The 14,059-nt window shown below is 35.4% G+C and overlaps 1 protein-coding gene across 1 annotated transcript in view; it reads right to left on the minus strand.

Moving 5' to 3' along the window:
- Positions 1-8,737: 8,737 nt before the first annotated feature.
- The window catches only part of RNF150 (ring finger protein 150), a 72,847-nt gene continuing 67,525 nt past the window's right edge, over positions 8,738-14,059 (minus strand). The window contains exon 7 of the mRNA XM_072405858.1: positions 8,738-11,881. Within this exon, the coding sequence (XP_072261959.1) occupies positions 11,763-11,881 (119 nt within the window). The 3' untranslated portion in view covers positions 8,738-11,762. The remainder of the gene's footprint in view (positions 11,882-14,059) is intronic.

Raw genomic sequence — 14,059 nt, forward strand, 5'->3', positions numbered from 1 at the left:
TCAAATAGGATGAAAGAGACAACCAGAAAGCTGAGTATACCATTTCTTCGGTTGGCTTTATGAATTGTTTACAGACCTCAAAAGGTCTTTTTACCGTTCTGAAAAATATAAAGTGCATTAAGGTTTTTTTATGAAAAACATATGGAAAACACAGAGAAAGGAAAATTGCAATTTGCATTAAATTACATTTAGTTATTCTATTACAAATGAACACAACATCCAGCTTTATTTTTTTCAGACATAAAACTGTAGAGAATACAGTGTATGTAATAAAGCCAGGATACGGCTTGTTCTGAATGAAAAAAGTTCAGAATCAGCCCTTCTGACAAATACCTAAATACATTTTAAATATTATTTTGTTAAAGGGCTCTTCCACATTAAAAGTTGACCCTTTTTGTAAAAACAAGGCCACTGGTATACCCTTCGTAGTATTTCCCTTCACATACTGCCCCTGTCATTTCCTCCACACTCCTCTCTTACACATACTGCCCTCCATCATACCCTCTGCACTCCTCTCCTCTTATGTCCGCAGGATTGCCTCTTCTGGAACAGGCACACTTTTACTAGTACAAATAGAACACCATTATACTCAAGCTGTCAGGCAGATGCCATACCAGTTTTGAATTTAGGTGAAAGTCAGGAGAAACGTAGGAGCAAAATCTAGGCATTCATTCAATGCAACACATATTGCAATTGGGGGCCGTTTCTGCTTTAAAGTAGAAAACTTTTAAATTGAAAGACAATAAACAAAACTTAAAAAATGGAACAAACAAACAAAATAGTCATATAAATAGATTTAAATAACATTTAGCATTTCACATTTTCACATTTTGGTGCTGGTTCTGTGCTGAAGTATGTATTTTAAAAAAGTGTATTTTTACCTTTCATGCAATTACAAATTGAGTTTTGTGTTACAATATTTCATATGTACAGTCTAGAACTTTTTTAGGCTTAGACCAAGGAACTAATTTCCAGATTTGAATGCTCTCATTTTAGCCTTCCGAGTTTTTATTGTCATTTCTATAGGATAGATCTGTTCCCATTTCAACATTTAGTGATTTTCTGTAGTCTTTTCTGTAGTCTTTTATACAGTATATATAAAGGGTCTGCTGTCCCTTTATATGAGAGGGCTTAGGAAAGATACAAAAATGTGGCTTATAAGTCTACCTATAGTCATGGATCACTGGATGCAAGAGGACTGAAAGTGAAGGAAACACGTCCCCCCGAATACTGCCAAATACTCTTAAACATTGAATTGTAAATCATTTCAAAATCATTTGAAATGCAGCAGTTCCCCTAATAAATTAAAGTGACATTGACATGCAGCAGTCCCCATATTCAATTGGTATGTATCACATTGTAGAATATCACCCAATATAGTTAATAGAATTTTGAATTTTTCCAAGAATTTCAGCCTCCTAATTAAACATACTAGGCATAGTAAAAATTCCTTAAACTTGATGCCAAATGTTAGCCAGGACTCACTAGATTATTACCAGCAATCATCAACAGGAATGCTTCACTAAGGATAAAAAACCAATGACCACAAAGTCTGTTCTAGCTGATAAACACATAATGGTGATGACAGCTATACTTTTATTAGTGTGATGAGGGTAAAATGTCAAGTGTCCTGAAATCAGAATGAGAGTACAACCAAGGGTTTGCTAGCATCTGGTATTTCTTTTTAAACTTGTTTGAACTCCAGCCAAGGGGGGTATGTGACCTTCCATAAACTTTTTATCATTTTGGCCGTATTATTGGTCAGTTTTTATGAATAGGATACTCAGTAGTTCTCCCTTAAAACTACAGGCTTTGAAAATCCAACTTTTTGTTATTATTAGCAAAAAAAGCATTTATGTGGTGATAGACAGAGTAAAGCATTTGCTAAAACAAGACTCCAATTTCTGTTATGCCATACTAGTGTCTGTGGGTGCTTTTTACAGTTGTATTTGCTTGTGAAGTATATGGGTTAAAATAAAAGTATAAAATATGTTCTAGAGCCTTCCTAAAACAAGACTTAATGTTTAAATTACCTTATTTGACTTTTCAGCAATGTATTTGCTGACAATGTTCTAAATCACACATAACAAACAGTGTACAGATGCCGCAGTATCATAGTATACAATATAGATCTGTACTAATAAATGATTTGGCCATGCTAGAGTACAAACAGTACAAATAACATGCTGAAAGATTGTTTGTGTTTCAAATGTTTAATGAAACATCTAGTTTAGTGTTTGTCTCTGTGATGGAAAGTGGCTTTTGTTCTCAGATTTCCGGAATTTATCAGATGCAGATGGAGGAAAGTGAATAAAATACACTGTTTAGGCAATCCCTGTAGCATGGTCTTCAGGAACCCTGCATAAAGAAAGGGGGGCATTGTAGAATCAGGGATGCAGATTTTCATATCATGATCACATTACAAGAAATTCAAATGTTTTCATCCAGGTGGGCATGGGACATTTAAATGATTAAGCATAATGTTCCTTGTACATTTTACTGCCCTGATGGGCCTTATCATCAGGTAATGATGCTGAGCCTATTATTTTCAAGGTATTTACAAGTCCAGCAAGTGCTTTCTGTAAAATGTCTATTAGCTGTATATTAGGGAATTAAAACAGGATTGTGGTAATAAAGAAATGCCATGTAACATTATGGAATATTGTTTTTGAATTTATTCTTTACCTTTTGCTGGATTCAGTTTTATTTTAACAAATGGACTCTGCCAGTCATTCTGACTTTTTATAGAGGTAATACAGTCAATGATCTTAGTAAATAATAAGGGAAAACTCATTGGCAGGGCCCTCAGAATACAGATGGCAGTACTATTCTCCATCACAGGAGCTTCTGAACACAGTGCCCACACACAGTGCATGGGCATTCAGTAGGTGAAACTGCAAAATTGTAAAATTAAACATTTTGGAGTTCATAAGTAACAAGTAGATTGAATTTACAATAAGGCATCAAATAATATTTTCCTTGTGGTTAGCTACAGATCAACTTTAAGCTAGCCATAGGTTCAGATGACATTACAATTGTCCATTTAAAAGCTAAACATGCTTTCATTTCCAATTAGATGGTGGAAAAGCTATTGCATTTGGTTGCTTCCGTATCCCAGTAGTATATTCAGCTGCTAAGGTAGCATAACTTGTTAGCTACTTATTTGATTTACTGAATTCTATAACAAGGGTCAGTATATATGGGACCTTAGTCAATGCACGAAATAATTTAAGTAGTAGAACTTGTTTGAGTCCAGAATGATTTCCAACCTTTGGCTAACAGGAATTCCAGTGACATACCAACTGGGCTGAATGTAATAAGAGTGTAAATTGCCAGTTTGTAGGTTCATTTTTTTGAAGAATAATCCCATTAAATCTAATCTGCATAATTTGAACACCCATGGCACCTAGGCAGAGCAAGTTTTATGAAAAAAGTAGATTTATTTGCTGTTAATTCTCAGGAATAAAACTATTGACACCAAGGATCTATTAGATGTCTGTAAGGAGGCATTGCTTTTACGGACAACCAATATAAGCAGATCTTCTTCACAATGGTCACCAATAAAGAGGACATTTCTCCTTCCAACACCCACTAATGTGAAATAAGTATTATTCCACTTACCAATGTAGGGTGGACTTTTTCCCATTAGCCAGCATATAATCAACATTTTCATTTGATTACCAAGGAAGCACCTCTAACCCACAAATAATGACCAAGATCAAACTAATCAAAGTTATCATAAGCAATCATAAGAAAAGTTAGCTGAGCTATATTAACCCTAATATTTGATTATAATGATATTTACCAAAAATGCTGATATTAAAAGATTTAAAGAATATTACTTAAATAAAAAGCATCTGTTTTTACTAATTTAATATTCTGTTTTACAGTCTTAACATTTCAGTATTTCTGGCACTGTTTGGTATTCCATCATTATTAAATGCTAAATCCAACACGCCAGACACAGTAGTGTAGGCGCATCAAGGGCTCTTAAAAGTGAATCTAAATGTTCTATGAAGCCACTAAAATGTTTTTTTAAATCAGCTATTTAAAAAAATAAATTTAACATGAACTTTTTCAATGTGTAGTGGGTGAGTTCCGGGCTTGCCAAACAATTTACTAGTATCTGCTCCTCATACTGGGTGCAGATGTTTTTTAGTAGGGATTTTTTCAAAGCCTGACATGTGGTGGATCACTAAACAATATCAGGAAGCAGATGAACAGATGCTAGATTTTTGTCTGATCCAATCAAGGGTTTATTGCTGGGGCAACAAAAATCTAGGGTCCTTTCCTCCATTTACCTTCGGACTCTTCTCTTTGCAAATCTCTGCACTGGCTTCTATTTCCCCCCCAGAATCAAATTCAAGCTCCTATGCTTTGCCTTTGAATCACACAGTTCTTGCCCAACCAACATTTCTGCTCTGATAGAAAAATACACCCCCAGCCACCCTCTTCACTTCTCCAATGACCTATTAATGACTTCCTCTCTTATAACCTCTTCACACACACAGCTCCCAGACTTCTCTAGTGCTGCTCCTACTCTATGGAACTCCGTTCTTCCATCAGGCTTGCTTCTACTTTTCACACTTTTATTGGAGCCCTTCTTTTGTCTCGAATTTGTCTGTCATTTGCAATACTTATTTAATGTAAAGTACTGCATAATATGTTGGTGCTTTAGATATAAATTTGAATAATAATAAGTCAGTACACAGTTATAGGGTTACCTAATCATTACTGAGCATATAATGTGATCCCTAAGTTACCAGTTAATATATGGAACTGATGTTAAACAATTCTAATACAATTTCTGTTTACTTATGCCTTTGCTCAGTCTATTGATGTAGGGTGCAGGCATAACTACAAGTAATAACGCAGAAAGTATACTGCCTAAACGTTTCTAACATCTTTATAATCACAATAGTTTATGATTATGCCGGTTCAAAAATCATACATTTTTCCATTATTGTAATACCATACATCTTACCATTTGATTTTTCATTGAGTTGTATTAGTTAAACTGTTCACCAGGTTAACCAATTACAACTACTGCATTCTTCATTTAGTATCTTTAGGTCAATAAACATATTTTTATTTCAGTCTGCAAACACCCATAACTTTAATATCTTTAAAAAAATATATAACTGTACAGGTATAACAATGGTATAGGTTTGTACCATATTTCAGAATCCTTCTATCTCTGTTCTTGTAATATTATCTCTGTCCATACTAGAAAGTCAGATTAAAGGCAGGGTGCTCAATTTCAGGATGTGCTTTTGAAATACCTGAATATTAGGGCAGATGCATGTAAAGATCTGCAGTAAAGTTTAGCTAAAAGTAACAAACTTTCTTTAGCGTTGGGATGCAAGAAGCACTTTCTTACCTTTAATACACTCTGCTCTAATATTTTGAGTTTAGAGATACCCGACTCCTTTTTCTCATACACAAACAGAAAGCCACAATGCTTACTTATGCACAAAGTGTCCTCCAGTCCTAAACGGTGTCAGAAGAAAGTAAGAGGAGGGTCTTTATTCCTTTGTATGCACAAACCAAGGCTAGGTTTTTAAATTTAACAGCAGCACCTGGTTGAAAAGTAGAGGATGGAAAACCACTTGCTAAATATGTGTCTCTTACGCTCTCTCACTAAACTTCTTACTTTGGTTTGAATGAGCAAAGTAAAGGCTTGCTTAAAGCCATAAATACTATAAATAGAGATTGTTTCTAATGCAAACTAACTTAGTATAGAATACTAAAATGTGTTTTTTTATTATACAGTTAATAAACTGGTGTGTCTGACTGCCTCTTAGATAGCAACATGATGATCACCCACTGCATGCATTATGGGTAAATAGTATCTTGTCTGATGAACTGACGTAAATGTTATCATCATTCAGCATTATAATAAGAATATTCTTTAACTCCCAGGGCCTCTGATACTTTTATCTTCTCCTGAGGATTGTGTTTCCATCAATATTTCAAATGTAATGTTGCCACATTTAGTGTCAACAATATACATAAACACGTACAGTATCACAACAGCAAGTAAAGGAAATTCCCTAAAGATGCATTTGTTGTCAGTTATTAACTAAGCACATTCCAAGTACAAATTGTAAGGAAACAAAATAAGTGAAAGAAAAGTCCTCTTTATAGTGTTCTGATTGATTCTGTTGTGATAACTGTGATGGATGTAGTGTACAGAAGAAAATAGATAAAATACATCTACATTTAGGACTGTATAGTGACGGTGAGTACGAGGGAAGATGTATACCTACAGGTAGGACTGTATAGTGACGGTGAGTACGAGGTACGAGGACAGATGTACACCTACAAGTAGGACTGTATAGTGACGGTGAGTACGAGGGAAGATGTACACCTACAAGTAGGACCGTATAGTGACTGTGATGTACACCTTCCCTTGTACCAAAAACAATCTTATATTTCTTGCATAAACCTATAATGTCCCTACCCACACGTAAATAATATAAATAAATGCAACCCGCAATAGGTATAGTGGAAAAATTGGTGTAGATACCTGAGGACAGAAAGTTTGTCATCTGTGGGTTTACAGGGTGAAAATAAAGCCTTAATAAATACAATACAAATGCAAGCACCGTATGAATACATTGATCATCTTCAATTACATTTTTGTTTTTAGGGAATAGGCTTTATGATATGCTGTAAGTGTATATCTGATGGGGAATACTTAGTTCATAGTTTATACAGTATCCAAAAGTAGATATTTTCCTAATTTATTTAAGTATTTTGGGCCACATATAGTGTGACTAAAGAAAAATATATTTTCTGTCTTGTCCATATTGTACAGTGTAACAGAACAGCCTTCTACAGTAAATAGTGAAAGAAGGGGATGACTTATTTTGGCACTGTGCCAACAGCTCATTTATGATTCTCATTGTTAGGCACTCTGTACAGTGAAAGTCTGGATGAGAGCCACTGTTTAGTCATTAGGAAAATGGAATTATGAAGAGGACTTTTGGAATCCGATTTGTTGCAATGGACAGCACTGCACATCTCTCATACAGTAAACCATTCTCCTGGGAGCTTACATAGAGGACAGAAACCATTAAGTGATTAATTGATTTATGGTTATCAGGTTAGAGAATTTCCAATTCTATTTTAAATTTCATGAAATCTATAGTACAGATTTGAAATATTATTTATTAGTTTATTACTAAAACCAAAAAAATTAACTTTGTAGTCTTGCTCTTCCAAAATGCAAAGGTTTTGTAACCTCTAAATAATCTGATGGCCTATTAAAAGAATGCATCTAAATTTCATAATAAGGTGCTACAGGGAACACCACTAGACATCATTCAATTGTGGAAACGTAGGCTAAACTTTAGGAATAAGATGTAAAAATGTCCATACTGGACAATATGGACACTGATCTACAGTGAGAAAAGCAATGCAGGCCAGTGAGATTTGTAATGCTTGTCAAACAATAACCTAGCTAGAGCTCAGCATCTCTTTATTTATTACAGTTTTGTAATGAAATGTGTCAATGTAGACTGGTGGGGGTAAAAAGTAGTATAAGATAACCTACTAAAGCAGCCTTTCATAACTTTTCTAACATGGGGGAACCCTTGAAACAACTTTCGTGTCCTATGGAACCCCTGCTATAATTATTTTATGCAAAGTTCCCAGTATTTTATCATGGAAGTTTGTAGAAAGAATACCTCTTGGCCAATGGGAAGAATTACAGACAGCCCAAAAGATCAATGGTGTCACTTGAACTGACCTTAGAGGCACAAACGACTCATTGTTGAAAGAACCCTTAACAAGCTTTGGAGGAACCCTGGTTGAGAGACACTGTATTAAAGAGTTTGGCAGCCCAATGTGACATGAAGGTAAGGGTTTATGGATATCTCTAGGATGGGGTAGCAGGACCTTTTGACATTGTAAGTGCTCTTCAATACCCAGACATTTTTTAACTTAAGCTCTGTACAGCTGTTAGATAAACATGATGATATAAACTAATGCGGGCTGTACACACACCACCTTTCTGTTCTATAAAAAGTGGAGGGGGGACAACAAGCAAATGGCACCCAACTGTGCTCTCCACTCCAGTGTGGAATGATCAGTGTCATTGGGAGGACACTGTGCAAATGACAGATTTTCAGAGTTGAGCAGGACAGTTTGCTAAAGGTATGATTTCGTTCTGATACAATTGGACTAGTTGAAGCTGACAGAATAGCTCACTTGTTGCTAAGGAGAACAAAAAAATGGATATGTTATGGATAACAAATTTTAGTAGAATACCCTTAATATTTCTTAATGTATGTTCGTCAAGGTATCCAACAGATGGTTCAACCACTCTGTAACACCTGCTTTAACCTTAGTGGCTTACCTAACCCTATCTAACTCTAGGGTAAGTGCTTACATCATAAATGAAGGACAGACTGATACATTTTAAGGTATATCTTATATGAAAAAGAATGACTAGGTTTCTATAATACCCCAGGGGGTCTAGCTGCATTAAACAGCATTTTTTATGAGAAATGCTACTAATAGAACTGTAGTTCTAACCTGAAAAATTACCAGATCTTATATCTTGTTCACACAGCAAATATATTTCACAGTGGGAGGTGTTCTGCATTGTTTAAAGTTGGATGTTGGTATTGGGTGTTCTCTGTACAGAATAAAATATGCCTATATCTAAAGGACCATTGTCCAGACCATATATAAAATAGTCTCTACAAAATATCTGTAAAAAAGAGCAAAATTATCACAGTAGATTTAAACTTTATTCCTTTTTTTACATGATTCTGTAGATTTGTAGGTATTCTTCTTGCACCAAATAGGTTATTACGATATTTGTCTTCTAACATTTGCATTTTTCTAACTGCAAATATTAAAGATTATTGCAAATAATAGTAGAACAAATTGGTGTTGTACACACACAGCACTTTTCAGTTCTATGCAGAGGAATGTTGGAAAGATGAGAGGAAGGCACTCCAATGTGTCCTCCATCATAGGAAATTACAACAATCATTCCCAGGTGGTCACAGCAGACATGCTAGATATTTGCCTGGAGCAATCACCATCGTTCATTTTAGGCAATGATCATGTGGTATGTGTACATAGCTTTAGGGTATGCAAACTTTTCAACAGGAACCATCCCCTTTTTTCCCCTAATCCTATATTTTGTTGCAATGTACAATATTTGATTTATTACTCTTCAAAGATGATAGCCATAATTGCAAATTCTCCAATGGTAACAAGTTTTAAATTTGTTAAGCAAAATTTAAGTCCAATGGATGCCATAATGAGAAGGTATAATATACTAAAGCTTTCTGTGTGCTCCATCACATTTCAAGGTCCCATGTTGCCATTGGGTAGTAAATGGTGATGTAACTCATGTGCGCACATAAGTAACACATCTCCACCTGCAACTTGTTCTTTTTCAGCATCTTACAGATACATATCAATTGGGTGTATGTATTACTGGCAGTGTATACATGATAAAGAAAATTACTACAGGTCAAGAAAGAGTTTTGATTTAAACCATGTGTTCAGTAAGATATGGGTTACATGAATACCTACTCACTGAACTGGGTTTTAAATACTTTGACTTTAAACTGAAAATAATGAAAACTAAATGAAAATTAGTCCGAACACTTAAAATGGTAAATTATTTGTAAATGATTGTTCTCAGCTTCATTTATTATGTTTAGCATATGGAGACATACGGTTCCAAAAAAAACTTATTTCACACTAATTTTGCAAAGTAACATCTTTGGAACCCTTTTAAATTTAATTGTAACACCAAATTGTTGTTTATTACCTACATGGCAAATTTCCATACAGCTTAACTTAGTTTATAGGTAATACTTTGGAATGGTATTTTTAAAATAAATGCCACTGCTATTTCACAAGGCAGCATTTAAACGCTTTCTATGTACTTTAGGGTAAATGACCTATTCACATGACATTCCTGTATGTAAAAGCCACACTTTGGCAAATGTGTGCACATATGGCTTTCTAAAAAAATGAGATCAGTGTTCTGAATCATATGGCCTACCATGTAAAAGTGACATTTAGTAATATGGTCTTTTTTCTTTAGCAGAAAGGATTGCATGTGTTTGCACTTTTTTCCACAAAATGTACATTTCTTTAATGCTTCATGAGTTCCCCACAGCCTTAAATGTATACTGACCACAAGTTTTTGTTCTGGTTAAGTAAGTGCTGTGTAATGTGTTAAACCCCACCAGCTAAGTAGCTGGGGCATTTGTTTCCACCCCTTTCCTTCAATGTTACCCACAACATCATTAATTTTTTTGCTTCCATTGCCAAAATTTTTCCCATTTGTACGGAGTGCTCCAGTCAAGTCACAAAGTGCAAATAATGTCTTACATAATATTTCGCCATGACAATTTCACAAAAAGGCCATTCACCAACCACTGAAATGCAAGACAATACCTGAATATATGAGAAAGCCTAAGACTTTGCATAATCTAATAAAATATGGATATTCACCACCTTAGAACATCAGCCATATCTTATATTGATATGGAATATCTCATGAGCTCAATGGAGCAGCTAACCACCTACACATCTCATAAAACAGTACTTTTATAAGAAATAATACATAAATATCAAAATGTAAACTGAAAAAGTTTTGAACTAAGAGCTTTGATCCAGTCGCAGAGGTGGACTTTGTTAAATATGTTCCACATTATTATGTGCTCTACAAAAGAAAAATTCATATCAGTGAAATAAATTGCCTTTTATATTTATGTGGGTTTTAGTGTAATTGAGGTTCATACATTCATTTGTAAACAAATCACATTATCACAACCCTGCATGTCATGTGGTCACAATGTGCAATGTAGTATCATAAAGGAATTCAGAGCACCAGATTACCACTTTTTGAAAATTCACCAATAGCTATATTTTCTTTTGAAAAAATATATATTTATTTTTGAAAAATGTATCCCACTCTGTAGTGTATGCACAATACTGTATACATCTTCATTAAGAGTGAAAAGGATAGTTTTCCCCACAATACGTATATGGGGATTATTTTTTTAAATCTAACAAGTCAAACACTTTGACCAACATATTGTAACATACAGATGTAAATAGATGGTGTGCATTATCATCCACACAAATCTGAGACTCCTTTATGACTCAAATCAACAGACTGTAATTTTAGTACCTAGGATTCTTGATGCAGTCCATGAGGAATGCCTGGATCAAATGCAACCGGCAAAAGCCCTCTAAAAATATTTTCTTCTTGAGTGCTTCTGGGACTGATGCCCATGCTGTAATCATAGCCTTCCTCAGATAAGCGCAGGGCATTCACTCATGACCATCACAATCTCTTCCTGTTGACTTGGCAGCAAAGCCATGGAGTAGAAAAGAACATTATCTATCAGGAACAAGATATTTGTGATTGGAATACACTGATTAAAACTGGGTAAACATCAAAAAGGTTATAAAGTTTATAACTCATTTTCTTTAAAAACAGCATCAAAGATATCTCTTTAGTTCCAGGTCTACCATCCACTTCAGGAAAGCCTGCAGACTGAAGACTTGCTCCCATACGAACACAGTGGAGATCCATCTGTACTGGAGGCGGCAGGCATCTGGCGCTATTGCTTTTCATGATCATCCAATAATGGAGTGCATTGGAGATTTATGGTGATGGTGAGTGGTTTTTAAGTTTTTTAATGGTTCAGCCTCCAAGAGAGGTGAACTATTCACATCTCCCAAGTCTTTCTATTGGACCACAGCAAAAGACCTGCTCATGATTTCACGTCCTCACAGTCCTGGTCAGTGGAAAGATCCACATCTGAAAGTCCCACTTCTACTGCCATAATCAGAGAGATGTCAGAGTCACTGCTGATAACTGGCTCCTGTTCACCTGAATGAAGACAGATAATAAACTAGTTAATTTTACAGTCTAAGCAGAAAGAATATTTAACACATAAAGGCATTCTCCATATATGACAAAATAAGGAGACGAGGGACCTTTGTTAGTAAACCATTGACTATACATCACAGCAACTTGTCATCAAAGTAAATGTTATTATGACAGAAAGCGCCACTGACCAACTCACAAGCTGTATGCTGGTTTCAGGACGTTTATCACATTCATTGCCCTGCAACTAGTAACCAGCTTGGATATCAGACAACCACACCTGCTAAGGGTGGCATTATCACACTGCATTATTCACATTGCAAATTTATTTTTTTCCAGTGCAGATTTGGAAAAAAGGAAGCATCCTGTTGGCAGCAACAGGGAAACTAAGAACACATTTATTCAGACCTTTAAACCTCTGGATACAGACAGTTCTTGTTTCAGATATTGGGATAAACCAGGACTAGTTGATTTGGTAAGGACATCTGATGAAAAAATGCTAGCTGGATAAAGAGCTAACTACTAATGTAATGTTTTGCTGTAAAACTGAGTCATGTAAAGTAGGTGTGGCTGAACACAAATGCAAGTAAACGGTCATATAAAGAAGGACGGTTGTGTTCCTCTGGTATTTTGTGCCTGCACCTCCAGTGAGAATTTAGATTGGACACATTTATAGGTCAAATCCTTTGTTTCCTGTGTGAAAAAAAATATATGTTCACAAAATATTAGAAGACAAAATATGACCAGATGTCACCAATAAATCAAAGGTGGGTCCCTAAGGACAAATGCATGACAGATGTGTATGTAGGAGTGAAAAGAAAACAAACAATTTTTTAGCTTAAACACAGGCCATAAAATAGGACATGATTTAAAACCATCTATTTCTTTACAGAAATCTCACCTGTCTTGGTCAGTACAGACACAATGATCAGTCATATATACCTTTTCTTTATTACACACAACAGCTGCAATATAATACAGCTGTGTTTAACTAAAAACATCCATGGTTCATATGTTCCTTTCTTTTCACTTGCTTTCTGCTCCTTAGAAAATCACCATGAATAGTTTAAAAGATTCTAATAATTGCCTGTCCAGAGCTTGAAATTCTAGGATACTGTCTATCAGGGTCTGTCAACCACATTATGGGCCTAAATAATATTATAATAATTAAACAAGATAATACATTGTCAGCATTTTATTGAAGCAGTATTCCAATAGATTACAAAAAAACAGGCTGCCATTGCTAAATGTATGATTATTTAATATGTAGCGGGTGCATCATCACAACATCCAGGCAACTAACATTACAAGAAAGGTCATCAATAATAGCCTCTCTACCTTTAATGACAGATGTACCAAGTAACCATGCAATGGTTCTCATCCGATAATTGGTTCAGAGCTGAATTTTGCGTGTGTACGAGTGCTTGTACAGTGCTCATTGTCCGAACGACGCGTGAATGCGGATTCACGAACGAGGAACGATCGTAATGCAAGTGAAGGGGGGGGGGGGGGAGAGCCCAGCGGGGTGCCACTCCATCGTTCTCCCCCCTCCCCTCTCTATAGAGCAGAACGGTGCTGTACGTACAGCGCTCGTTCATGCATCATGCAGTCCGAAAGTATTTTGAAAGGTCCTTTCCAACAACAATTATTGCACGTGTGTACGTAGCCTAATTCTGCGAAAACAGGGCGATGGTATGTGAAGTGCGGCAACCAATTTACACCTCAATGTTTTATATAAAAAATAACCTATAGATCACATTGTAAATGTCCGTGATCACATCATACAGAACTGCACTGGAATATTCAGGAAAAGTAAAAAATTTTGCTTAGTCTGATAGTAGCCCCCGTTTCCATTAGGATCTGTCTGATGTTTGTAGAATAATTTAATTCAAGAAAAAGACCACCATTCATAACAAACTGTATGAATGAATGTATCAAATAATTATTGTATGCAGACTGGAAAGTCCTGCATACATTTTTTAGGCAAAAAAATGGAAACTGAAATAAAGATATAGATTTACAGTGGGTATATATGTATTAAACACATCAATGTTTATCTCAGTAAATATATTTCTAATGAGGCTATTGACATGACATTTACACCGGATGTCGTTAACAACCCAAATATTCCACAAATACAAAGAAATCAAAACAAATATAAAATAAACTCTTTGCTCCTCC

The sequence above is a fragment of the Pyxicephalus adspersus genome, chromosome 3 (assembly GCF_032062135.1).
Source record: "Pyxicephalus adspersus chromosome 3, UCB_Pads_2.0, whole genome shotgun sequence".
NCBI classification, from domain to species: Eukaryota; Metazoa; Chordata; class Amphibia; order Anura; family Pyxicephalidae; genus Pyxicephalus; species Pyxicephalus adspersus.